Source organism: Schistocerca serialis, chromosome 5 (assembly GCF_023864345.2).
Source record: "Schistocerca serialis cubense isolate TAMUIC-IGC-003099 chromosome 5, iqSchSeri2.2, whole genome shotgun sequence".
NCBI classification, from domain to species: domain Eukaryota; kingdom Metazoa; phylum Arthropoda; class Insecta; order Orthoptera; family Acrididae; genus Schistocerca; species Schistocerca serialis.
This window is the reverse complement of record NC_064642.1, coordinates 62,202,166-62,229,451: the sequence shown is the minus strand read 5'-3', so window position 1 is coordinate 62,229,451 and position 27,286 is coordinate 62,202,166. Positions and strand designations below refer to the sequence as shown.

The 27,286-nt window shown below is 39.6% G+C and overlaps 1 protein-coding gene across 4 annotated transcripts in view; it reads left to right on the top strand.

The window, feature by feature from the left end:
* LOC126481551 (ADP-ribosylation factor 6) overlaps nucleotides 1–27,286 on the top strand; it is a 127,332-nt gene that overhangs the window by 87,841 nt on the left and 12,205 nt on the right. For 3 of the 4 annotated variants that reach the window (XM_050105385.1, XM_050105386.1, XM_050105387.1), the window contains exons 2-4: nucleotides 4,054–4,160; nucleotides 4,753–4,856; nucleotides 16,592–16,790. In XM_050105385.1, coding sequence (XP_049961342.1) covers nucleotides 4,079–4,160; nucleotides 4,753–4,856; nucleotides 16,592–16,790 — 385 coding nt within the window. In that variant the 5' untranslated portion in view covers nucleotides 4,054–4,078. Of the gene's footprint in view, nucleotides 1–3,149; nucleotides 3,171–4,053; nucleotides 4,161–4,752; nucleotides 4,857–16,591; nucleotides 16,791–27,286 lie in introns of those variants that run through there. The other variant, XM_050105388.1, reaches the window with a different exon arrangement.

The following is a 27,286-nucleotide window of genomic DNA, read 5'->3' as shown; positions in this document are numbered from 1 at the left end:
CTGAGAAAGTCTTCCAAAAATGTTTAAAGAACAAACTGTAAGTGATGAGTCTAGGAATATACAACAACCTCCTCCATATTGCTCACATAGGGATCATGGGGACAGGAATAGAATAATTGCGGCATGCTCGGAGGCGTTCATATAATCATTCTTTCCACATTCCATTTGTGAAAGGAATGGGAAGACACCTTAATAACTGGTACAGTGGGGCATATCCTCTGTCATGCCCTTCACGGTGTTTTCTTCTTCTCCTTCTTCTTCTTCGTGATCATGCCCAGTGGACCACACGCTGTTACAAGTTTCCTCCTCCATTGTATTCGGTCCATTGCTGCTATCTGCTATCCATCCAATCTGTTGATGCTTGGTTTAAATCTTCATGGACGCCATCCCTCCAACACTTCTTGGGTCTCCATGGGGGTCTCTTTCCTGTAGGTGTGAAATCCAGCTTCCGAGGCTATCTGTGATCTTCCATCCAGGCCATGTGGCCAGCCCATTGCATTCGTTTGGCTTTGACGGTTCCTGCTATGTTGGGCTGCTGGTATAGTTCCTCAAGCTCTTGGTTGTGTCTGATCCTCCATTTCCCTCAGTCTGCATCTAGATCCAGACCGAAGATCTTCCGAAACACTTTTCTCTCGAAAACGAGGAGCTTATGGAAGTCCTGTTTCCGGATACTCCATGTCTCGCAGCCATATCGAACAACAAGCTGGATCAGGATTTTGTATAGTTTAATCTTGAACTGTATGAAGAGAGATCTGGACCGAAGCAGTTGTGCAAGGCTGTGGTAAGATCAGTTTCCTGCTTGTATTCTGGCATTGATCTCTGCTTCATATGATGTGTTCTCAGTGAAAAGCGCCCCTTGGTATTTAAATTCATGCACTCTCTAGTAGGACTGGTCTCCCACCTGCAGTGATTGTAGAGGACCAGCAGTGTGACTTTGACCAAGCTTCATAATGAGGTACTCTGTCTTGGCGTCGTTTATGTTTAGCCCATATTTGCTGGCAGCCTCCTTTAGTGCTCTGGTAATTTGATCAAATTCCTCTTCAGGTGTGGAGTGTAAACAGATGTCGTCTGCATAGGCGAAGTATGCCAGTCCCTTTCCTTCAATTTCAATCCCCTCGTTCTCTTGGAAGGTCTCGCGTACAATTTTCTTAAGGACAAAGTTGAACAGGATAGGGGGCAACCCATCTCCTCGCCAAACCCATCTCCTCGCCAGAGTCCTGTCATGGTGGTTTTGCAGAGTATAAATGTAGATGTAGATATGGCACTGAACTTTAGGCTAATGCATTTTCTTTACATTAGAATATTTCTTCCTGACTTTTGCAAAGACCGCTAAAGCACATATGCCACAACCTCCACCCTCGTCCTTGCATACACACGATATTTCTATTATCCTGAGGAGATTCTTTGCTAGTAGTTTTGTTGGTTCTGTTGTTGTAGTTTGACAATAACTGCCTGTCTCCCCAACTGGGTTTTATATTGCCTATGCTCTAGGTTTGTGTATTGTGGTGGTACTACACAGTAAAACCTCATCTTCTACGGTTTCTTCCAGCTCCAGATTGGATTTGCTTACAACATGTGGCCCTGCCTTTTCCAGTCCTCACACCACATTTCCCTTCCCACTGTGTCCCAGACTACTTCTCACTTATTCACTCATTTTGTCGTGCCAACAATCCCTCTATCTATGTCTTCCTCTAGGTTGCTGCATCCTATTGTCATTTCATGATCTTGCCTTTGTATCTTGTTAACTCCCTTTATATATATATATATATATATATATATATATATATATATATATATATATATACCATCTTCTCTTTCCTATGGCCTCCTGCATGGGCGTCTGTTTCACTATTTCTCACTGTCTCATTCCTTTCTCTTCCATTGTACTTGGTCATCTCCTGCTCACCTGCCTTTTTTTCATTACCACATTTCTGTAGCATATGTGAGTGTTGACATATAATTTGCACAGTATCACACTTGTTTGTTTATTGGTGCTACAGCCTTGCTCCAGCATCTTACCCTCTGCAGTAATCCATTTGCTTGCCTTCTCATTTAATAATCTTCATATCATTTCCCCCCACACTCTTCTTTGATACTTTCTTAGTTCTGGAAACTTTCCGTTCCCTCTTGTATCTCCCCCCATTTTCCCCACACCATTAAATCATCTGCAAACACCATTGCTTTCACATTTTAATCTCCTATTTTCACTGCTACTCCTTCTATTATCTCATGCATTACAGTGAACAAAATTAAGGGGGATAGTGCACTACCTTGCTTCAACCCCAAATTTTGTTCTAACCAATCTCTTCTCTGTGCACACCTCAACTTCTTTGTTATGTTCCCTATATTCTTCTCATAGTCAGCCATCCAGTAACCAATTTTCTGAAGGACTTTCAAAACCTTGCTTTATTGCACGGTATCATAAGCCGCATCAGCATCCAGGAATACCATTATTAAATCATAGTCTCTCCTGTAAAATTGCCTTACATTGGAAACACAGTAAAACAATATTCTTAAAAGTGAAAGCATAGAACTCTGAGTTAATAACTTTGGTAATCTTGATGGTGTGTATTCCTCAACTCAGTGACCAAAGATAACAATGTCTTATTTTACATTGCCTTTTATTTTAAGTATCTTCTAACATGAGAACTATTCAGTCATATCATTCAGTGTTTCAATATATAGGGTGTATCAAAAAGAATCATACAGTTTGGCATGCCTGTATTTCTGAAACTAATAAACATACACATTGAGTTTGGTTTTTGGCAAACAAAAAACTCAGTTTTTTTCATACTTTTCCATAGGTGTTCAATATGCCCACTTTGAGATGCGTGGTATGTCAGTGCGGTATTAAATTTGCTCCAACACTGCAGGGAGCGTGTCTTGAGTTACAGTTTCCACACCTGCTGTTATGCAGTGTCTCAGTTCATTCATTGTTGTTGGTAACGTAGGCACATAGGCAGTGTCTCCTTCACAAAAAGTAATCACATACAGTAATGTAAGGCTAAATCATTTGGTCCAGTGTGACCAATCCATCGTTCAGTAATCCTTTGATTAAAAAATTTCCACACTTTCAGATGCCAGTGTGGCAGTGCCCCATCCTGTTGGTAAATGAATTCATTCGAATGAGTCTCCAACTGTGAGAAAAGAAAGTTCTCAAGCATATCGAGGTATGTACTTCCCATAACAGTGTTCTCAGCAAATAAAAATGGACCATACACATTTCCTGTGGAACTGCACAAAACATTTTAAATTTTGGAAAGTCCCCCTGGTGTTGTACAACTTCATGTGGTTGTTCCATACTCCATATTCTCACTATGATGGTCCACTTTTCCATTTAAATGGAATGTTGCCTCGTCACTAAACACTAAGCGTGGAAGAAAACTGTCATCCTCCATCTTGCTAGGAACAAAATTATAGAACTCAACATGTTATTGTTTGTCCCCTTCATGAAGAGGTTGCAGTAGCTGAATTTTGTATGGTTTCATGTGTAAACGTCAATGCAACACACCAGACAGACAACGGGGACATAATGGAGATGTCGAACTGCATGGTGAACAGATTTCTGCGACTCCTTTTGAAACTGTGGTGGATGCGTTTGGAGCCTGTGTCAGACACCTGGCGGGAAAGCTCGGCGATTTGCCTTCACAAAAACAACCTATTTCTCGGAATTGTTCATGCCATCATCTAATGCTCTGTGCTGTAGGAGGATCCATGCCATATCTAGTGCGACAAGTCACGCTGAACAGTTATTACTGACCCGCACTGAGCAAAACGTAGAACACACAACACTTTCTGTTTTACCAACACCATTTTTAATGGAACCAAAGTTGGCGCACACTACTGTGACCTAGCGGGAACCATGTAAGAGAGTTTGCTCTTTCCAACAGTATTTTGTTCACGCACATATCTCAAATAACATAAGTTACGATTTTGTAGATTGGATGTTCTTTTTTATACACCCTGTGTACTACCACTGGCATGGAATAGTTGACATTATTTATTTGTTTAAGGGCTTTTGGTGTGCTTAAAGCAGTTTCCTTCTTGTTTCAGGTGCTGTGAAAGAACTGACAGCAAGATGGGGAAGTTATTGTCAAAAATTTTTGGCAATAAGGAGATGAGGATATTGATGTTAGGATTAGATGCTGCTGGAAAAACAAGTATCCTTTTGCAACACATTGTACTCTTATATTTTAGTAAAACCAAGTGATATGGTACTCTGCTTCTTCGCAACTGATGTACATTATTCCTGGATAGTCTTACCTATAAGTTGAGCCTTGTTGTTAACACATTGAGCAATTCATTTGAAGGAAAGCATCATACTCACAACTGTTGTTAAAGCTGAAAGTAATGTGCACAAAAGCTGTAGTTTTTGAAGTACCCATGCACATTGGGGTTGCAATGGTATGGCTATATTAGCAAAAACTTGCTCAACATACAATGGGATTGTATTAACTGCATACCCCCCAAGACAATTATTTGTTTTTAGGGAAATAACAAAAGGGTGAAGAGGTGATACGGACTGTCAGAATCTTCTACACATTCCTTTACATAAATGGTGAGATAAGTTGTGAAAGCATACACCAACAAAGATATTACAAATATTGTGATCATTGTGACATGTGTGAATGAATATTCTGTAGGTGTTCGTTATGAATGTGGAATAGGTGTTAAGGTAAATTGTATTTCATTCCACTGTACATAACTATACTGGCAACATTATTTTCTGTATATCCTTAACATTTAAATCAGCTATTCTATACAAACTTAAATTGGGTCAGTCAGTCACAACAATTCCTACTGTAGGATTTAACGTGGAAACAGTGACATACAAAAATGTTAAGTTCAATGTTTGGGTTAGTATACTTGTTTGATATTCAAGTAAGGAATGTAGTTGTAGTAGTAGTAGTAGTAGTAGTAGTAGTAGTAACCCTTTACGTTCACTAAACAGACCAAAACAAACCAAAGAGAATATTTGAATAAGCAATCAAAGTTCAGGTAAAAATGGTAAAATCATTGAGGTTTGATGATATTAAAAATTGTGCCAAGGACAGGTAAGGCCTAAGGCCTTTGAAGATCAGGGAAATTGGAATAAAATTGTCTTGAAAAATTATAAGATGAACATCAACAGAAGTAAACAATGCTAAGGGAATTTAAGAAAACTGAATCAGGTGACACGGTGTAACCATATTAGGAACTGACAAAGGAACTAATATACTTGCCTGCTTCTGGCAGATGATCATGTTCTCCAGCAACTTATCAGTAGTATGTACAAAATTCACAGAACAAATTTAATCTGTGTTGTGGAAGGGGACAAATTATTAGGTTTGGGCAGAAGATATGTAGGAATAAGAGGGGGATGTGGCATTTCGCACTCCTGTTTATTATTTATATGAATGAAATCATCCGAGATTGGAGATAAATGCCACACAGCTTCATTCGAAACAAAAGAAACACAAAGTTAGATGCTTTACTTTTTTCCAGATTTAGCTCATGTAGCCTCTTCAGAGGATGACCTACCATGTTCTGTACACAATTCACATATTATCTAAGAAATACAGCATGGACATTAGCAGCAGAGGAGGAAGAAGAGGAGGCGGCAAGGGGTGGGAAGTGGCCTTCTGCAGAAAATATCCAGTCCAAAGCAAGCTCTGTTTGAAAAATAAAATTCTAGAGAGTGAACAAATTCACATATTTAGATTATAAATTATACTTTCTGCAAGAAACAGACATAACCAGGTGTGCAAATATAATGGCAGTTATTAATATTATAATAAAATCTTCTCTAATCTAGGAGCACACTAGGATATGCCTTTATAAGTCCTTAGCAAGACATGCGCTATGCTATTGCTGTGAAGCCCGGACAATAGAGGAAAAAATGTGCAAAAAGACTAATAGCCTTTGAAATGGAACTCTGGAGACTAACAGCTGGTTACACCAAATGAGGTAACAAAATGAATGAAGACATGTTAAAGAAACATAAAATTGAAGAGTATCCCAAAATTTGAGACACTAGAGCGCAGTGGGATTGTAATTGTAAAGTTGCTGGTCGAAATCTCGCTAGCAGTGAGCCTTTAAGCTCCAAATGCACCACGTGCTTCCCCCGCTCTACACACACACACACACACACACACACACACACACACTCACACACACTCTCTCTCTCTCTATTTATTAACAAAAGGAAATGTTATGTAATAAATATTAATTTTTTTAAGTAAAAGTTGCATCTTTTTATTTTGAATTACTGTTATGTGAAACTATCACAGTAAATCAAAATATACTACAAAAATGTGAAATGTCAAATAGAAAATAAAGTACTCTTTTTAGTTTTAGAGATTAAACAGTATTATTGACGTGTATACCTGTTTCAAACAGATCTTTTCAATGAGCTAGACTACTAGTTTTCATTGTTATTCTTATGGACCTTTTCTGCAGTTTGAAAATTGTTTTCATATTTTGTAGATGTGTTCCCCAAAAAGAATGCCATGTAATAGTTAAGAATTAAGTGTGCATGTGAAAGGTTTGTAATTAAGTGACACTGGTCGTTATACACTGATGACAGGAATCTAAGGGCATAACATGGTGATAACATTCTGTTCGTGGATATCTGTGTATGTTCAGGCAACTTCCACTGAGCTTTACATTTGTTAGACAATCTACAGAGGTGTCATCTACGTCTAACAGTGTTATTTTCCCTCTTCAAGCTGGAAATCATGGCATTTGTTTTCCTTGTGTTCATTGTTACTTTGTTGCTTATTGCCCAATCGTATACTTCCTTGAAGGTTTAGTTCGCTTTCTTGGCAAGGTATTCTCTTGTTTTCCAGTGATTATGATATTGCTATCATCAGCAAAGAGAATTGTTTCCCCATGATTAACACTGCAAGGAAAGCCATTGTTGTATTTCAGGAACAGTACTGGTCCTAAAATGGTACCCTGAGGATCTCTTGTATTAATTTATTTTGATTCTGATAAGTGTTTTAGTAAAAGTTTGGACTTACTTGAGGTATGTGCTATATCTACTCTTTGATCCCTACCTGCTAAGTATCATTGGGACCAATCATTATCTACCACTCTTGTTACTAATCCTTCTAGTTTATGTAGTAGAATCTTATGGTCAACAATATCAAAAGCCTTAGAGCAAGCTGTTAAAGCCCGTGAGCTCCATTCTTAGCTGCGGAATGCTTCCTGCTCTGCGGAGCACTGCCACTCACTGTGAACAATCGTATGGGCCAGGGCATGTAGCATGGCAGGTGGCACTGCAAGCACTCTGATCTGTCCGCAATATCTTACAGGATTGCCAACCTCATTCTCTTAGCATCTATTACACAGTGACATGCTATGTTGTGTAATAGGAAGTTAAGGACATGAATAAGAAATAACTGTTTTAAGAGAAATTGCCTATGGTTATGGGGCATTTGAAATTATACTTCTTTTTAATATCAAGAACTGAAATATCGGGCATCACAGTGTTTGCAACATTAATGTGAAGGTTGACTTGTGTTACGTCCTGAAGAAAAGATCGTTCCTTGGTTTTTACTCTTTTCATTGCTGAGAAAAGCTGCTCACAAGTATATATATATCCAAAAGTGCACTCAGTCTGTGTGGCATTTTCACATAACTTGGAAAATGTTTTTTGCCATAATGAATGCTACCACTTTAACAAATTAAGCAAGTTGTTGTATCTGTCTTTCAGCAAAGTTGAATTTTGGAAATCAATAACTTCCAACTAGTGTGACAATGGCAAATGGTCAGGTGAATCCGAGAAAGGAGAGCTGAATGATTTCATATCCATTTCAAAAATGGCGAGCTTAATCTTGTTTGAAAAGATATGATGAGCCGCTTTATCTTTGCTTGATAATCGCCGAAACTAATACCTTCAGCTAATTTTAAAGAAGCCAGATGATTAAAGAACGTTAAAATTCCATCACCCTCTGCCTCTCAAACAAGCAAAACTTTCTCAGAATGCCCTGATTTGGTCGTGCATGTCAACTATTAGCTGCTCTTTGCTCTGGAATGCCAGATTTAAATTATTCAGATGCATCATTATAACAGCTAAGAATACTAGGTCTGATGTCCATGTTAAATCCTACACACACACACACACACACACACACACACACACACACACACACACAAAACATTTCTTCCTCTTTCATTTGTAGAAAGAGTGATATTTCTTCACGAATGGGGAAGAAAACATCAAGAACTTTCCCCTGACAAAGCCAAGGAACTGTGTTGTGGTAAGGTATGTCCCCATACACTGCTTCATCTACACCTATATCTACACTTATACTCTGCAAGCCACCCAATGGTGTGTGGCGGAGGGCACTTTACGTGCCACTGTCATTACCTCCCTTTCCTGTTTGTCGCATATGGTTCACGGGAAGAATGACTGCTGGAAAGCCTCCGTGCACACTCGAATCTCTCTAATTTTACATTTGTGATATCCTCGGGAGGTATAAGTAGGGAGAAGCAATATATTTGATAACCTCATCCAGAAACGCACCCTCTCGAAACCTGGACAACAAGCTACACCACGATGCAGAGTGTCTCTCTTGCAGAGTCTGCCACTTGAGTTTGCTAAACATCTCCGTAATGCTATCACGCATACCAAATAACCCTGTGACGAAACACGCCGCTCTTTTTTGGATCTTCCCTATCTCCTCTGTCAACCCGACCTGGTATGGATCCCACACTGATGAGCAATACACAAGTATAGGTCGAACGAGTGTTTTGTAAGCCACCCGCTTTGTTGATGGACTACATTTTCTAAGGGCTCTTTCAATGAATCTCAACCTGGCACCTGCCTTACCAACAATTAATTTTATATGATCATTCCAATTCAAATCGTTCTGTACGCATACTCCCAGATATTTTACAGAAGTAACTGCTACCAGTGTTTGTTCCGCTATCATATAATCATACAATAAAGGCTCCTTCTTTCTATGTATTCGCGATATTTTACATTTGTCAATGTTCAGGGTCAGTTGCCATTCCCTGCACCAAGTGCCTGTCCACTGCAGATCTTCCTGCATTTCGCTGCAATTTTCTAATGCTGCAGCTTCTCTGTATACTACATCATCATCCGCGAAAAGCTGCATGGAACTTCCGACAGTACCTACTAGGGCATTTATATATATTGTGAAAAGCAGTGGTCCCATAACACTCACCTGTGGCACGCCAGAGGTTACTTTAACGTCTGTAGACGTCTCTCCATTGAGAACAACATGCTATGTTCTGTTTGCTAAAAACTCTTCAATCCAGCCACACAGCTGGTCTGATATTCTGTAGGCTCTTACTTTGTTTATCAAACGACAGTGCGGAACTGTATCGAATGCCTTCTGGAAGCCAAGGAAAATGGCATCTACCTGGGAGCCTGTATCTAATATTTTCTGGGTCTCATGAACAAACGAAATGAAATGAAATGAAATGTCGTGTGACGAGGGCCTGCCGTCGGGTAGACCGCTCGCCTGGTGCAAGTATTTCGATTTGACGCCACTTCGGCGACTTGCGCGTCGATGGAGATGAAATGATGATGATTAGGACAACACAACACCCAGTCCCTGAGTGGAGAAAATCTCCGACCCAGCCGGGAATCGAACCCGGGCCCTTAGGATTGACAGTCTGTCGTGCTGACCACTCAGCTACCGGGGGCAGACTCATGAACAAATAAAGCGAGTTGGGTCTCACACGATTACTGTTTCTGGAATCCATGTTGATTCATACAGAGTAGATTCTGGATTTCCAGAAATGACGACCCTTCTTGAAAACTGGAACTACCTGTGCTCTTTTCCAATCATTTGGAACCTTCCATTCCTCTAGAGACTTGCGGTATGTGGCTGTTAGAAGGGGGACAAGTTCTAAGTTCTTTCGCGTACTTCTTTTGGTATCCCATTAGGTCCCATGGACTTTCCTCTGTTGAGTGGTTTCAGTTGCTTTTATATTCCTTGGACACTTACTTCGATGTCCACCATTTTTTTTTGTTCGTGCGAGGATTTAGAGAAGGAACTGCAGTGCAGTCTTCCTCTGTGAAACAGCTTTGGAAAAAGGTGTTTAGTATTTCAGCTATACACGTGTCATCCTCTGTTTCAATGCCATTATCATCCCAGAGTGTCTGGAAATGCTGTTTCGATCCACTTACTGATTTAACGTAAGACCAGAACTTCCAAGTCGTACAAACTCTTCCAAGATGGCCGAGAAGATGCCAGTGACAAACCTCGCTCTGGATGCCCCAGCACATCAACAACAGATGATGGTGTCGAAGCTGTGAAAAAAATTGTTTTGAAAAGTCGTCGAATTACCGTAAGAGACGTTGCTGAGTATGTTGGCATATCCGTTGGCTCGTCCCATGGAATTTTTTCGGATGTTTTGGGCATGAGACGTGTGTCAGCGAAATTTGTTGCAAAACTTCTCAATTTTGATCAGAAGAACTGTTGCATGTCACTTAGGAGCTCTTGAATGATGCCAATGATGATCCTGATTTGCTCAAAAGGGTCATAACTGGTGACGAAACACGGGTTTACGGTTATGACGTCGAAACCAAAAATGTTAGTTTTGATCAGTTTCTTTCAGTTACCATGGCGTATTGAATTTCTGCCTCAAGGTTGTACAGTCAATGAGGACCTTGACATTATGTGCCGTCTGCGAGAAGCAATAAGCAAAAAAGTCAAGAATTGTTGAAAAACAATTCATGGCTGTCACCTCACGACAATGCACCTGCTCATTCATCATTGCTTGTGAGATATTTTTTGGTCAAAAATGACAATCGTGCCTCAGCCACTATATTCACTGCATTTGGCCCCCTGTGACTTTTTCCTGTTCCAAAAACTGAAGAGACCTATGAAAAGACTAGGGTTTTCGGTGATTGAGGAAATAAAAACTACATCACTGGAAGTTCTCAAGGCTATACCAAAAAGTGCTTAGAGAGTTGAGAGAAGCGTTGGTACAAGTGTATTGTATCTGAGGGGGATTACTTTGAAGAAGCCAGCTTGAATATTGATGAATAAATAAATGTTTTTGCATAAAAATATAAAGTCACCGTACTTTTTGGACACATCTTGTATATCATCCCTCTCAATAAATACAAATGTAGCCTCCAGTTGAGGCACAGGACTTCCCCAACTCAACTGACCATAGCTGCCACTGAACATAGATTGTTGCGTCAGTTACACTTAATGCGGCCATGATGCATTGAGTTTGCTTTCTCCCACCACATGGGCTCCGAACCAGGCACTGTTGGAACAGCTTGCCTTAGACAGATCTAAAAACATGTCTGTGACACACTTACCTTTGTGAAGAGCACCTTTGAGAATTCTACTACGGCTGATTGCGTATTCCTACCACTTCAGAGACCAAACCTTCAATTCACTGAAAAAGTGTACTTATTCAAGTAATTCAGTAATCTCTCTCTCTCTCTCTCTCTCATAATTGATTCTGTTATTTTTTTTTAGAATGGTGACAACAGGGAAGTTGGCTGGTACAACTCCTGCCTGTTTTAAATACTCTGGAAATATCCTGACGTGCCTGTTTTAAATACTCTGGAAATATCCTGATGTGAAGGATTTATTTAGAATGTTTGTTAACCCTTTGCCTTACGAATTAAGTTCCGTTAGTGTGAGCCATAAGTGGCTGCAAGATACGGATGCGCCTTACGATTCCTGGCACTTACACATGCTAAGGCTGTGGTGCACTACGCCTGGTGGCGTCCGAAGTTGTGCAGACGGCCTCAGGATTTGTAAGTACGTGTGAGATACCTGTAACGTGACATTTCTGCAGGTATCATAAATAATTATGATTAGTTGCCCATTGGAAATGAAACATTCATTGTCTCAAATGCAACGATATATTCACAAACATTTTATTTCCCTTTATAAGCAAACATACATTGATGAAATACAATGCAATGCAATGCAATGATCTAAAACTGTATAATAATTTGTTCAAAACATTCTGGCACCTGTTACATTAGTATATTGGCAAACATATTTTCAAACGCAATGTCTTCGCAATGACATGTACACGAATTTAATAGTCTCCGATTGTATGATATCGTTCAAAACAATCTGGCACATGTAGTGCAACCCTGCACTTTTTGCATTCCCACGTTGTTTCGCTGCGTCATTTGTGCTTTCAGCACACTACACAAGCTCTCGCAGGATTTACTTTTGATGGTGTTCGATCAATATGTTTGGGAAAATGTGCCCAATGTTGTGCGTGCTGTCTTTGTGGTATATCGCCGGATGCTAATCATCCCTTCCGATTATATTCCAGTAAAGGTGTAGTTTTCAACAATGATTCTGCAATGTGAATCCTATATTCTCCATAGCTCTGTCTTTTGCTGCAGTGTATTTTGTAATACAAAATGTACGTGTTAAACAAAGCAACATCAAATAGATAAAAGAATATCTTGCGGTATCATTTCACACATTTTCTCATCACAGGGAATCATGCGAGCATCTGATTTTGGCGATCAATTCCAATCGTGCCTCTATTGTATTCGACGACACATTTCGGTTTCCACAACGCATTGTGGATAGGTGTGTCTGTGGCAGTCATTTCTGCTGTTGAATGTTTTGTGGAAAGAATGTAAATGTCTCTTTTATCTTTCCATTTTAGTACCAATATTCCATTACAACTCCTCACTGCATATTCTCCCTTCTTTAATTTTGCCTTCAGGAAGTCTGTAGGCATATTTTTTCTGTTTGAGTGCACTGTTCCAGTCACATTAGTTTTATTGGTGAGGAGGGTTTTGAAAAGTTTCGGTGAAGAAAACCGGTATTTATAAATTTACAGTATGCCCTTTGTGTAGTACCGACTGTGATACTTCTAGAACTACACTTACAGAGACACTACCACTAGCATCACATTTGTCACTACCCGTGTATATCTTAAAATCATAGCAGTATCCTGAACTTGACTCTCACGGTCAATAAGTTTTAATACCAAACCTCGCTCTTTTTGATGGGTTAAATTGTTTGTAGGATAAGTGCCCCTTAAATTTCATTAATGATTCATCAATGGCAATATTCTCTTGCATTGTGTACGCTTCCTTAAATGTTTAATTGAACATATCTATGACTGGCCTTAGTTTGTACAGCTTATTTGTGTTGTTGGCTGAACTGTTATTCGCTAGATGCAAAAGTCTACTTATGTGCAGAAATCTCCTGAATGGCATCTTCTTCCTAAATATTGGCCTTTCTGCAACGGCCCTCCTAGACCAATACATCTGAATCGACGGTTTCCTTACTTCAGCCATGATTATACATAGCACAATGTATATTTTTATTTCATTACAGCCGATAGGAGACCACTTTTGGTCTATTTTTCGTCTCTTCTGTTCATTGTTGAGTACATCTTGTGCAAATCTATTCGTCTCAGTTAAGATGTTGTCCCAAAATTTACTATTAAATATTACATAGAAAACGCCTAATTCTCTTACGCTGGTACTCATGTGCTGTAAAGCTGCTTCCTTTATTCCGGGAATTTCTGTATACGTCCAGATTGTTGGTTCATTGTATTCCTTTTGCCACATCCACGACTCTGATTGTTGCTAGTAGGTTTGCTCTTCTTCGTCAGTATAATCTTCAATCACTAGCCGCTTACATCGTTTTCGTACAGCAGGTAAAATGTCGCTACCACTGTCACTGCCGCTGTCAAAATATCCTGCAAAATCATTGTTAGCTATGCCACCACATGTCTCCCTCTCCTCGTGAACACGTTTGCTACGCACCAGGAACATTGTGAATATTTTTGTAATGTCGGCAGGTCCAAATGCGGCGAAGAACACTTCGTGTATGCCGCGTGTACTCGATCAGCTCCGCAATTTGTGAGAGACGTTCTGGTTACGTTTGGCGCGTCTGACCGACGACGTCTCTCACACGACATGCGCTTGTTCGGCGTGGTAAACGTACCAAGTCTCTGATACGTCTAGTTGATGTTTTGCGGGGTCGGCACACTAAGTCTCTCACACGACATTGTAAGCTAAGGGGTTAAGGGGGCTTGCATACTTCTTATGGACTTTTTATTTTTTAGTTTTTGTACAATACTGACTTCTTGCACTGGGGTTGGTAATAACATCATTGTACTTAGTAATTATGTACAGGCATTGTATTTCTTTTAAGGGAATTTTTGCTGTAACTTCTCTCCAATACTTGAAAAACAATTCCTCTCACAGCAAGAGACCAGCTCAGTATATAAGAGTATTGAGAGCTGGATCAAATAAGTCTTCCAAATGAAACAAAACAATTAAGTGCCATTTCTTCTTCTCTTAGACGCTCTTTGTCTCTCCCATATAATACTTAGACCTTGACTGGTGGAATTTTCTTGTGGTTGACTTAACATGTAAGTGCCTTCAATATCTGTGATTAAAACTGATCTTTATGCTCACAACTCTGCTGGAAGTAAAGAGAAACAACTGTAGAGCTAAAAAAATTTAATTGTTTTTAAAACAAAAATGCCAATTTATTATGGCTGAATGGGTTGGTGGATTGTAAAGTAGTATGGTTCCACAAATATTCATTTGGTCCTAAATGACTGGACAAGGGATATTTAGTCCTTTCCTCAAGAACGTAACCAGACAAAAGTATAAGTATTAAAAGAGTATCACATTCTCACATTTCTTAAAGGTACTGAGATGGATTAGGATAGAAATTGTGCACACATCCGCCCCGCCCCCCCCCCCCCCCCCCCTCTCTCTCTCTCTCTCTCTCTCTCTCTCTCTCTCTCTCTCTCTCTCTCTCTCTGCTTTTAAGGTACTCCGTAGCAATACAGCCCTCATTTGCTATGACATTGCCGATAGAGTATTTGTCACGTGGGAAAATTGGAACGTTAGTATTCTTAGATTTTAAAAAATGTATATACTAGTCTCCAGAGGAAGATGAACTGGTCATACATGAACAACGTGAATCCACAAAAGTTCTTGGCCAAGAAATGAAATTTGTTGTCATAGATACGTAATGGCAGATGAGAATGATTTGAAACAAAAGATGTAGTTGGCCTTTGTCTTTACTCCTATTAGTTATTGGTCCGGACTAAAAGATAAAATATATGAAGAAGACAGAGCACGAGGTGGACGTTATCTCTTTTCATGTGATCAAGGAGAACGTAGGGAAATTTTAATATTTAAAACAACACCTTAATTATCACCAGAAATCTAGTAAATCACTAAGTAATTACCATCAACTGACGAACAGGACTGAACATTTTTGTGGAAGAGACCAGGCTCGAATCATACTCAAACCTAATGTGGGATTAATGTAGTAGAGGAAAACTTTAAGGTTCACACCTGAGGTTGGATTCCAGCAGTATGCCATTCTACTCTACTGCCTGTCTTTCGCTTCATTTCCACATACGAAGTGTACTCTATCGGTCATATCTGCTGTTTGTATGGCTCCTGTAGAAAATATTTAAACGAACTCCAATACTGACCAAGCGGGGTGGCGCAGTGGTTGCATTTGGGAGGATGATGCTTTAAATCCTCATACTGCCTTCCTGATTAGGTTGTCTGTGATTTCGCTAAATCGCTTCAGAAAAATGTCGGGATGGTTTCTTTGAAAGGGCACAGACAACTTCCTTCCTCATCCTTCGCTAATACAATGGGATCGATGACCTCGCTGTTTGGTCTCCTCCCCAAAATCGGCCAACCAACCAAACCAATATCGATTCAGAGTTATAACTTACAAAGTTGTTAATTGTCAGTGGCATAATTTATTATGCTTCACTCCTTTCAAACTTGCAGAGATAAAAGTTCTAGTTTAATGAATGTGGTTGCATCAAATCATGGTCTGATGATAGACACTATGTGCATGTAGATTCTCCTTTCGTACATAAAAAGTACAGTGTTCAGTTGGTTGTTGTATTGCTGTTTCCTATAACAGTGTTCTTGGTATATAATGATCAGGCACCCCACATTTCTTACTATAACATTTAATTATGCATCATATTTTGTTAAGCTTCATTGGTGGTCTACTACATATACTTAAAATATGTGCAAGGTTAATGATATTTATAAGAAAAACAGTGCTCCAGCTTTTATAAGTCCTTGAGGCCAGAGGAAATGGAGGTTGTTGATATATTCTTCAGAGTAAGATGATTGGTAGTACAAATAATGTGACTTTATTGATTAACTGGGAGTTACCATCACATAACTTTCTGGTTAAGTCATAAATAGGTTTTCTGAAGAATTTGCATTATGTGTGTTGTCACGTTTAAATAATCCCTTATGATTTTGTGTTAGTGGTGTAGCTCATTGCTGCATCATCTATTTGTACTTGCCTTGTGTCATGTGTTTATTCCATCCAGTAGTGAGTCATTTTAGTTTGGAAGGTGTGAATTGGTTTCCAATTTTTTTTAACACTGTTAGCAGTCAAGCAGATGACGAGCATATTCCAGTTCTGGTTTACCAATCATTTTTCACATATTGGCATCATTATTAGAACTTTAATTAAGATTTTTATCAAAGTTACTGTAGATGTAGCAATTCGATTCTTGCCAATTTGATAGGCTGTAGATAGTACAAGCAGTATTCAGATTTAATATTTATTGCAGCCAATATTGGGAACATTTCATGCAACTACAGTTTGAATTTCAGGATGTTGGAGGACAAGATAAAATACGTCCATTATGGAGACACTACTACACGGGCACGCAAGGTCTTATATTCGTTGTTGATTGTGCTGATAGAGACAGAATTGATGAAGCAAGACAAGAGCTTCATAGGATAATAAATGACAGGGAAATGAGAGATGCAATCATACTAATATTTGCAAATAAGCAGGACCTTCCAGATGGTAAGTTTGTGACAAAGTTGTTTACTGGTACAGAACAAAATAGTGGAAGGAGTAGATGTAGCCACATAATGAAACACACACACACACACACACACACACACACACAAACCAGAATTCCCACCAACTAACTTTTATTAATTATACACTGAGTGATGTAGTAAACAGTATGAACAGTAGATACAGTATCACAGTGAAGTAATCCATAAGTCCTGTTAAACAGTAGAATGGCTGATGGGCCCAGCACACTGGCTTGCATACAGCTGCTTTGCTTGCTGTCTGTGTTGACGTGAGGCGGTCTCTTTAGGCTGGCTGTGGAGGCATACACTGTTCAAAATTAATCGTCTTCACTTTATAGGGTTATAACAGTGTAGTTGAGATACTGAGCTGTAGATGAGCACATACCTCAACTATGTTTTAAATGGTTACCTTAACTCCTTCCATTGTTTTTATGGTACTCATTACCTTCCAGTATTGAATTACTGGTAAAATAATAATTGTTAGTTTTTGTTGTATCGTGTTTATTACTGTTATTATTATTATTATTATTATTATTGCAATTGAAGGGTATTCAGATGCTTACTATAGTCTGTCGGTAAATTCCTGAGCAAGCAGTCAAGTCCCCACTCTGACTGGCCAGCTACATTCAGGGTGCGCCTACGGCTGTTTAACATTGTTCCGCCAGCCCTTATGCAACACACGCTTTAAATCAGTGCCCTCACAGGGCACACATATGTCTGGGCAGTGTTTATTTTTAGGTAAATGAGTTAACACTATACGAAATAAAGAAGAAGATTGCCTTCTTCTGAAAAACGGCATTATAGACTAAATTACATTTAAATAGGACTGGACCTCGTATGTTAGGATTCAAAAGTCTATGACAATATAATGCAATTAACTTGTAGAATTAAAAGCTTAATCGTTTGATGTGTTTCCACTAAAAGACAACTTTCCTTGTCATGTTTCAGTGAAACAATAATTCTTACTATTCGAGGTTTGTTCAAAAAGTAATGGGGAAATGGTAATTTTGGGTTGTATAGCTTTTTTTTGTCATTGTGTTAGTAAACATTTCTGAAAACTGTCTGTACGGAGTTAGGCATATCAGTTATTTAATCTATCGTCAGCTATCAAAGAGGTTGCATGTGTTTTGGTAGTAACAGGTGTTATGTGTGTTGCTTCAAAATGAGTAAGTTGTATTAAATTTTGCTATAAGAATGGAATAAAGTGCATCAAAGTCTTAGAAATGCTAGATATTACTTTTGGTGCATATACTAGGGGTAAAGTAAAACAAGAGTTTCCGAGCGGTGTAAGTGTTTAGAAGAAGGCTGTGAAGACTTTGAAGACGTCTAGCATGCTGGGTGCTGCTGCACATCATTAAATGATGAAAGCATGGAAAAAGTGAAAGAAATGACTACGAATCACAATCAGAGTAGTTGCTGATGGTGATGGCGTGTCAACTGGCTCATTTCATGAAATTGTTTCTGATGATTCGGGTGCACTGTTTCCAAAATTGTTGAACTTTGAACAAAAACAGTAGTGCATGCCAGTTGCCTAGGAGGTGCTAGATGAAGTCAACAACAATGCAGAACTACTGAAATGGGTGGTAACAGGTGATGCAATTAAGACTCAGTCGTCCCAGCAGTAGCATTCTGGCTCTTCAAGATTGAAAAAAAAAAAAAAAAAAAAAAAAAGAAAAAATGATAAGTGCAGTTAAACACGAAGATTATCCTCACTATGTTCTTAGATTTGAACAGTATGGTGCCCCATGAGTTCTTGCCACAAGATGAAAGGGTCACCCCAAGTTTTATTGATATAAAATAACTTTCCACCTTGCTTTTTTAATTTCCTTACTTCTATCGATTATTTGCATGACCACTCAATTACCACTTACAGAACTCTTCCAGATAAATCCCATTCCATGCAGACTCATGCTCACAAGATCTTTCTGTTCAGGAAAATGCATTTTTTGTATTTTATAGCAATAAGTGATTTGTGATATGCGTGCAATGTTTTTTGATTTGTCATTGTTTCTCGAAGTACCGATTTTGTAAAGCCATCTATAATGATGGGTTTCCTCCCAGAATTTGTTTTTGTGTCCAAATGCTCCTTAGTTTACAAATACCTTGTCTCCATATTGTATATATTTTCTTGTGATTTACTACACCTATCTATCACTTCAGAATAAATAAGTATGTCATTAAACATACAAATTGAACTGACTGACACTGGTAACTAAAATCACAGGAACTGAATTGACATAAATCACAGCAGGCTGCATTACACTGGTAGACAGGAAATGAACAACCAGTTAGTAGTGTGCCTGTAGGGCAATTGGAGGGTTCTTCCAGGAGGGGCCACTTTCCCACCAACAGCACTGCTCACTCAAGAGTTTGCCAACAGACTAAACATTATGATTGTTCTGAGTGGAGGTATTATAGTTCGAGAATTAAGTGTCCAGAGATGTAATTTTGTTACGTACCAAAGGTTTTTTCTTTACTTTGTGAATAAGTCAATAATTTTTCATTGTTTTTAGTTTTCTTTTTATGTGGAGTTTGTATTCTCTCTCTCTCTCTCTCTCTCTCTCTCTCTCTCTCTCTGTGTGTGTGTGTGTGTGTGTGTGTGTGTGTGTGTGTGTGTGTGTGTGTGTGTGTGTCTAAGAACAGTTAAACCTTTTATGTAAATAAATTATATATTTTTAAGAACTTGAATATGTTCCACTAGAGAATTTTGATTCTAATTGATGTTACAAGACTGATTTCTCTTAAGTAAAGAAATACAGAAAAGCTATGATACTACTACAGTAAGTGCTAATGAAATATATTGAAAAGTAAAATCAAAAGGAAAAGAATATTAGAAGGTTTGAAACTATCGTTTAATAATCACATTGCAAGAGGTAAAATAGAAGAAAGGAAAAGATTAGGTGCAATAGAAAGAGCGATCATTTGGAGCATAGGGTCAAAACTGAAAACCTAATCAGGCACTAACTCTTAATGATAGTCGTGGCTTGGTGGTAAAGTTCCAGGCTGCAAATACGAAAATCATGGATTCAATCATTAGTCACTTGCAGGATTTTAGTATGGTACTTTCCACTTCTGTCGCCTCTGGCAAGGTGAGTTAATGTGAAAAATGCTGAGTTGCACCATGGCTCGGATTCCAGGTTAACTGGTGAATGCCCTATAACTATATATGCATAAGTCAATTCAACATCTACATCTACATCCATACTCCGCAAGCCACCTGACGGTGTGTGGCGGAGGGTACTTTGAGTACCTCTATCGGTTCTCCTTTCTATTCCAGTCTCGTATTGTTCGTGGAAAGAAAGGTTGTCGGTATGCCGCTGTTTGAGCTCTAATCTCTCTGATTTTATCCTCATGGTCTCTTCGCGAGATATAAGTAGGAGGGAGCAATATACTGCTTGACTCCTCGGTGAAGGTATGTTCTCGAAACTTCAACAAAAGCCCGTACCGAGCTACTGAGCGTCTCTCCTGCAAAGTCTTCCACTGGAGTTAGATCTATCATCTCCGTAACGCTTTCGCGATTACTAAATGATCCTGTAACGATGCGCGCTGCTCTCCGTTGGATCTCCTCTGTCTCTTCTATCAACCCTATCTGGTACGGATCCCACACTGGTGAGCAATATGCAAGCAGTCGGCGAACAAGTGTACTGTAACCTACTTCCTTTGTTTTCGGATTGCATTTCCTTGGGATTTTTTCAATGAATCTCAGTCTGGCATCTGCTTTACCGACAATCAACTTTATATGATCATTCCATTTTAAATCACTCCTAATGAGTACTCCCAGATAATTTATGGAATTAGCTGCTTCCAGTTGCTGACCTGCAATATTGTAGCTAAATAATAAAGGATCTTTCTTTCTATGTATTCGCAGCACATTACACTTGTCTATATTGAGATTCAACTGCCATTCCTTGCACCCTGCGTCAATTCATTGCAGATCCTCCTGCATTTCAGTACAATTTTCCATTGTTACAACCTCTCGATATACTACAGCATCATCCGCAAAAAGCCTCAGTGAACTTCTGATGTTATCCACAAGGTCATTTATGTATACTGTGAATAGCAACGGTCCTACGACACTCCCCTGTGGCACACCTGAAATCGCTCTTACTTTGGAAGACTTCTCTCCATTGAGAATGACACACTGCGTTCTGTTGTCTAGGAACTCTTGAATCCAATCACACAATTGGTCTGATAGTCCATATGCTGTTACTTTGTTCATTAAACGACTGTGGGGAACTGTATCGAACGCTTTGCGGAAGTCAAGAAATACGGCACCTACCTGGGAACCCATATCTATGGCCCTTTGAGTATCTGGATGAATAGCGCGAGCTGGGTTTCACACAATTGTCTTTTTCGAAACCCATTCTGATTCCTACAGCGTAGATTTCTAGTCTCCATAAAAGTGTTCCAAAATTCTACAACTGATCGATGTTAGAGATATAGGTCTATAGTTCTGCACGTCTGTTCGACGTCCCTTCTTAAAAACGGGGATGACATGTTCCCTTTTCCAATCCTTTGGAACACTACGCTCTTCTAGAGACCTACGGTACACCGCTGCAAGAAGGGGGGAAGTTCCTTCGTGTACTCTGTGTAAAATCGAAGTGGTATCCCATCAGGTCCAGCGGCCTTTCCTCTTTGGAGCAATTTTAATTGTTTCTCTATCCCTCTCTCATCTATTTCGATATCTACCATTTTGTCATTTGTGCAACAATCTAGAGAGGGGAATACAGTGCTGTCTTCCTCTGTGAAACAGCTCTGGAAAAAGGCATGTAGTATTTCGGCCTTTAGTTTGTCATCCTCTGTTTCAGTACCATTTTGGTCACAGAGTATCTGGACATTTTGTTTTGATCCACCTACCGCTTTCACATAAGACCAAAATTTCTTAGGATTTTCTGCCAAGTCAGTATGTAGAACTTTACTTTCAAATTCATTGAACGCCTCTCGCACAGCCCTCCTCACACTACATTTCGCTTCGCGTAATTTTTGTTTGTCCGCAAGACTTTGGCTATGTTTATGTTTGCTGTGAAGTTCCCTTTGCTTCCGCAGCAGTGGCATATTATTTCCAGTAGGACTATGTACTACTTTGGTCAAACCAACAGTAGGATTGATTTTTTATGGATGATAGGAATAGGTTGTTGAAGGAGTAAGACCCACCCCAAAATATTAACTATACTTTACACACACTGATAATAAATAAATGTTCTGTGAATGTATTCTAATATAGCAACAGCAACTGAATAGTGACAGTTTGATGTAACATACTGCTAACTAACCAGCAAATGATTGCATACATCCCATCACACGCTGTCTCAGTCCCCATGGCTCACAACCTGGTTTGTTTCTCGCTGTCTTTCAAATCGGTTGGCTGTCCAGTGTGACCGAACTTTTTATAGAAGGCAGTTGACAAGTGCCTTTCTGTCCAAGAAGCTTACTGTTTTTGTGTAGGCACCCTGCAATAGCAGTAGTGATTTGCTCATGTGCAGGCAAGTCCTTAGCAAGGCCTCACTGTTGTCAAAACATTGTCATTTTTACTGCACTAAAAAACTGGAAACCCAAGTGTGTCAAGTTAGTAAATATCTGAAACTTTACAGGCCGTAAGCCGTAGGAAGTAGACCCAGTGCGATTGCTTCAATTTTGTGAGTTGCTATTTGCTGTGACATTGGTAGTGCATTAAGCATGTGGTATGCTTCCCGTTACACAACCCCTTGTCGATGGATTGATTCCCATGGGACAAACCATGAACAATGCCATTTTTAATCCTAACAAAACAGTACCTAGTGGAACTTAGTATGAATGAAATCACTCCCTCAACAGAATGGGAGTTGTTCTCTTATTGGGTAATGAGGTGACCTGGGGACATGGTTTTTAACTGTTGTTATACTGACCAATATAAGCAGGAGTACTCATCCTCTGGTGTTACATGATACATCAGGAATTTATCTTCTAGATCTTCTTGGCAACTGAATACACCATACGTTACAATTAAGATAATAGAAATTCTATAATTGAAACAGCACAACAGAATGCTAGGCAACCACACATCCACAAAACGAACCTCTTAGTGTCTTCTTCCTCTTCCTGTTTCCCCCTCTCTCCCAACAGTGGAAGTTTCATTAGGCATCAGTTTTTAAAATTTATATAATTTAAGCACTGCACATGTCACTGTCTGAACCTTTTGCACAGAATGCTGCAATTTTTTTGATGGAATGCTGGTGATGTTGTCGTCAGTCTTAGTCTTGAGCAGTAATGATGAAATTGAAGGCTATGGAGCATTCTTTGCATGCTCTCATATCAGAGCCCAAATGACACAATTTTTTGCACCAGATGACAAGGACTCCTCACCAATGCAGCTTGCACAGCATCATTATTTTCTCGAGTATATGCAAATGTCATCACCCTCCTCCCTTTCTCTCCACAAGCTGAAACTCTCTCTTCAAAGTTATGAACCCACATTTTGAGTGGCACTGGTCCTGATAGTGGTAACAAATTACTGTGCAACTGCCAACACAGTCACCACATCAGTAATATCCACATATAGCAATTGCACGCGTTACACTGCTCCATTACTTCAGTGCGTGGAATGTCCGTTACTACTCAGTGGTGTGGCATTTACTGCCCACTTGCTGAACATCTGCAGGGCTGCCATCAACAGCTTCAAATGTTCCCATTTCTCTGCATCACCCTGTATATTGGATCTCTCAACCAGAACGTGTCCCATTGTTAAACTGTCTTGTTTTCAAAATCCAAAGATTTCAGATATTGTTCATTTTAGACTTAAGTCAACGGAGTGGCAGCATCCTGTGGAACCAGATTCGTTATTTAAGACATGTGCCCCCTTTTGTTGTATGGAATACTCTTGCCATCTTAAGTTTCCAGTGTGACAAGCAATTTCCTGAAGATTATCCATATCTGTGGCAGTTCTTCTTCCACCAGTATCTTTCTTTCCTTGCAGAATGGAATTTCATTTTTTGATGACAGGTTCCCATTCTCCGTGATTCTGACCATTTCTGCTATTCAGAGTGAACAGGGTATATATGCCCTGAAAAATCCGGGAAGACTTGGAATTTCTTTGTCTGGGAGAAAACCGGGAAAAATGCAGGAATTTTTCATTGTTTTAGTTTTCAGTTAAATTTTTGTATATTTGACATGTTTATCTGTTCTTACATGTCAAATAGTTTTACTGTATTCCGCAAATAATACTTCACCACTAAAACAGATGAGAAAGAGAACCAAAAGAAAACTTAAGATGGAAACAAAATGTGCCACTTAAAACAACAACAACAACAACAACAACAACAAAGCACAGTGCACACACCAGCATCTGCCAACAGCAAAACGTGTTAAAGGCTTTAAGAGAAAGACTATACAATACTTCATATCGAAAAACTGCTTTCTATGATTGTGACATCACTATTGTTCATGTTAGGTCCATTTGAGCAGCTGCCAGTGGGCTCGTGCATGCGGAGTTGAATCACATATGAGCAGTAACTTCTCCCACTTCTGGCTACTTGAAATGTGGCTGTTAGCTGTATCAGCAGTAGCAACAAGCAACCAGATGCTACCTGGAAACATTTTTCTGGTATGCCCAAGCTGCCAGATTCACACGTGTGCAGAGCAGTCCAAGTAGCTGTAGAGAGCGGATAGTCTCTCCGTGACCTGTGTTTATGTTTAGTGATTTGCTGTTTCCTCTTCATTTACAGCTTTAACGTCAAATGAAAACAAAATGGATTTCTGTATCTGGGAGCTATCAAGTGAATACATAATTACAGAAGGCTAAAATATATTATTAGCTTCAGTTTTCCGATTTTATTTCCCCATTTTTGGCAATTGCATTACTCACCTTGCAAAATAATAAAGTTACTTTTATTGGTTTGCTACAGAAATTTTGCTTTCACTTTCATTAATATTTTCCGCAAAGACAGTCAATGTATTTGAAAAGAACTGTTTCATTCCACACTATTGGCAAGTTGCAACTGATTGCTTTCATCTTCGGGCATGTGTGGCGTTTTGTCATAATAAAGAACCAAACGTGGGATAGTACAGTACTGGTACTCCAAGAAAATCTGCATTCCGAAAACCACACTGAGTAGCTTAATATCAGGTTGGCACCTACTTCATTGTGAATCTGGACATACGAATTATGCATTTTAGTACAGTTTATGAAATTCCAATGCACTTGGAGTATCTTCTGATGTCCTGTTTCTTTTATAACGTAATGTAAGATGTCTTAATGCTGTATATATATGAACATATGGGCTTCCTACCTCATCATAGCTGAGTACGCACAGTAACGTCTGTCATCTGGCTACTGCTGACGTGAACATTTTTCTAGCAGATCATGGGAAAATATTGTGAATGGTTGTTTGAAAAGCGTTACTTTCAAAGTAAATTTACTTTTGCGCAAGATGAATTATGTTAAGTGTGAGAATGTGCAATTAATTTCTTAAATTACTTTGAGGACTAGCCACTTCAAAGAATTTCGAGCCCAGAAGACCAGACCTTTGTCATTATTTAAAATTTTACTGGCACATTTGTGTGATGAATGTTAATCAGATTAGATTCAGTTTTCATTCCATAAACCCAAAAAAAGGGTCACGCATGCAGAAAAAGACCAATATGTGTGAAGGGTTAGCTTTTCTGGTCGCTACACTGTGTATATTAATTTAAACCATTGACTTTTCCTGTTGGTGTGTTTGCACCACTTAACAGTGATGTTGCTATTGGCTCGCTACATCACTTGTCCTATGCTACGAATTTCTGCTGTCATTGGCTGTTGAGATGACATGATGGGAACGATGATTGGCTTGCAAACATGCATCACAATATCAATTAACATGCTGTGTCTAGTGGTGGAATTTGAATTTTTACTTTCGTAACACGAAAACATGCAGCGTACATGTTGCTGCACACCAATGATATTTCTGAAAACGTTCCCCCTCCTCCCCCTGCCACCAAGTGCTGGGGCATTCCATGCTGCTATATAAAACCTTTACCATTCAAATAATTGATAAGTTTTACAGTTCTGAGGGGAAGTATACTGTCACTTGACATGGGAAAAGTGTATTTGCACACGGGAAGAAATGGATTTTCTAATTCACCCTATGAAACATCATTCTCCTCTGCCGCTGCAACAGCAGAACCGACAAGGTTTCGTCTCTTGTGGGAAAGAAATATTTGTAAATAAGAACCCCTTGTTTGAGTTGTGTGTGTTTGTTTGAGTAGAGTGCATTGGAACCAACTAAGCTTGACTCACAAAGAAGAATATCAATAGTATGTGATGTAAGTCAAGCTCTCTTCAAAAATAAACACTACTTCCATATTACAAATATACAAGCAACTCTTTTTGGGCGGGACAAGGTAAGAAAGCCGTGCTGGCAGCATGAATTAAGCACATTGTTGGTACCTAAATTGTCAGTTAGTCATTGGCCAAGCTGGACTGTACCTTGGGCTTCTCATTGCAGGTACAAACGAAGGACTCCCCCAAGGGGCACGCCACTCATTGACAGGTTCGTGCTTGGCTACCACGGGGCCCCAGCCTTTGCAGCATCTTTTCCCTTCTGTGCTGTATGTCTATCCTCTTGCTACTCTTTTTCCCCTACCTTGGGGAACATGGCGGGGGTGTTATTGGGAATGTTCCACATTGTCTGTTGCTGATGTAAGACAGTTCTCACCACTGTTTTTCGTTGCTTTTTCCTTTCTTAGTTTTCCTTCTGCTCTCATTCCTCTGCTTCGGTGTTTTAGGTTCCTCTTTTTCTTATTCCCCCCTGTGCACTCCTGACATCCGGCCCACTTGTCTGATGCATACCAGGTGACTGGGTAACATGTAATTCCCAGCCCCGGGTCGACAGGTACCCCCTGGTATAGGCCAGGCCCAGGAAGGGGTGATTACCTGAGCTGCTACCTTCCAAAATTGCTGATTGGTCCCTCGGTCAGGTGTTTGGGAGGTGTGACCTGAGTTGCGAAGAATCACCTAAGGCAGGCGCAGCCCCCTTGTGATGGGGGCCCCCTCTTGGAAGAAGTGCACCATCGGAAACGCAGACAATCATGGGGATTTTCTTGCAATGAGCCAATCATCTTCACAATAAATGTATACGAAATGCAAACAGAATAAGGCTAACAATTCAAAGACCCTTTGAGCTGCACGATGGTTCCTCATGGTTTTATGTACTGAAGACGGTCAGTCCTTCACAACGGGAGATCCATTTATTATTCAGAAAGCTGTTGATGCCATTGCCAGCCTTGTGAAATCCTGCTCTCGTTATGGAATGGCAGTTTGCGTTTGGAAACTACTTCTGATTCTCAAACACAACAACTGCTTGCTGCCTCACTTCTAAACGGCTATCCTGTTCGTGTTGAGGCCCATAGAACTCTGAATTCTTCCTGTGGTGTTATTTACCCTAGGCTGCTCGATGGTCTGACCGAGGTCGAAATCCAATCTTACCTCTGTGATCAGGGTGTCATTGCCACTCATCAGGTGAT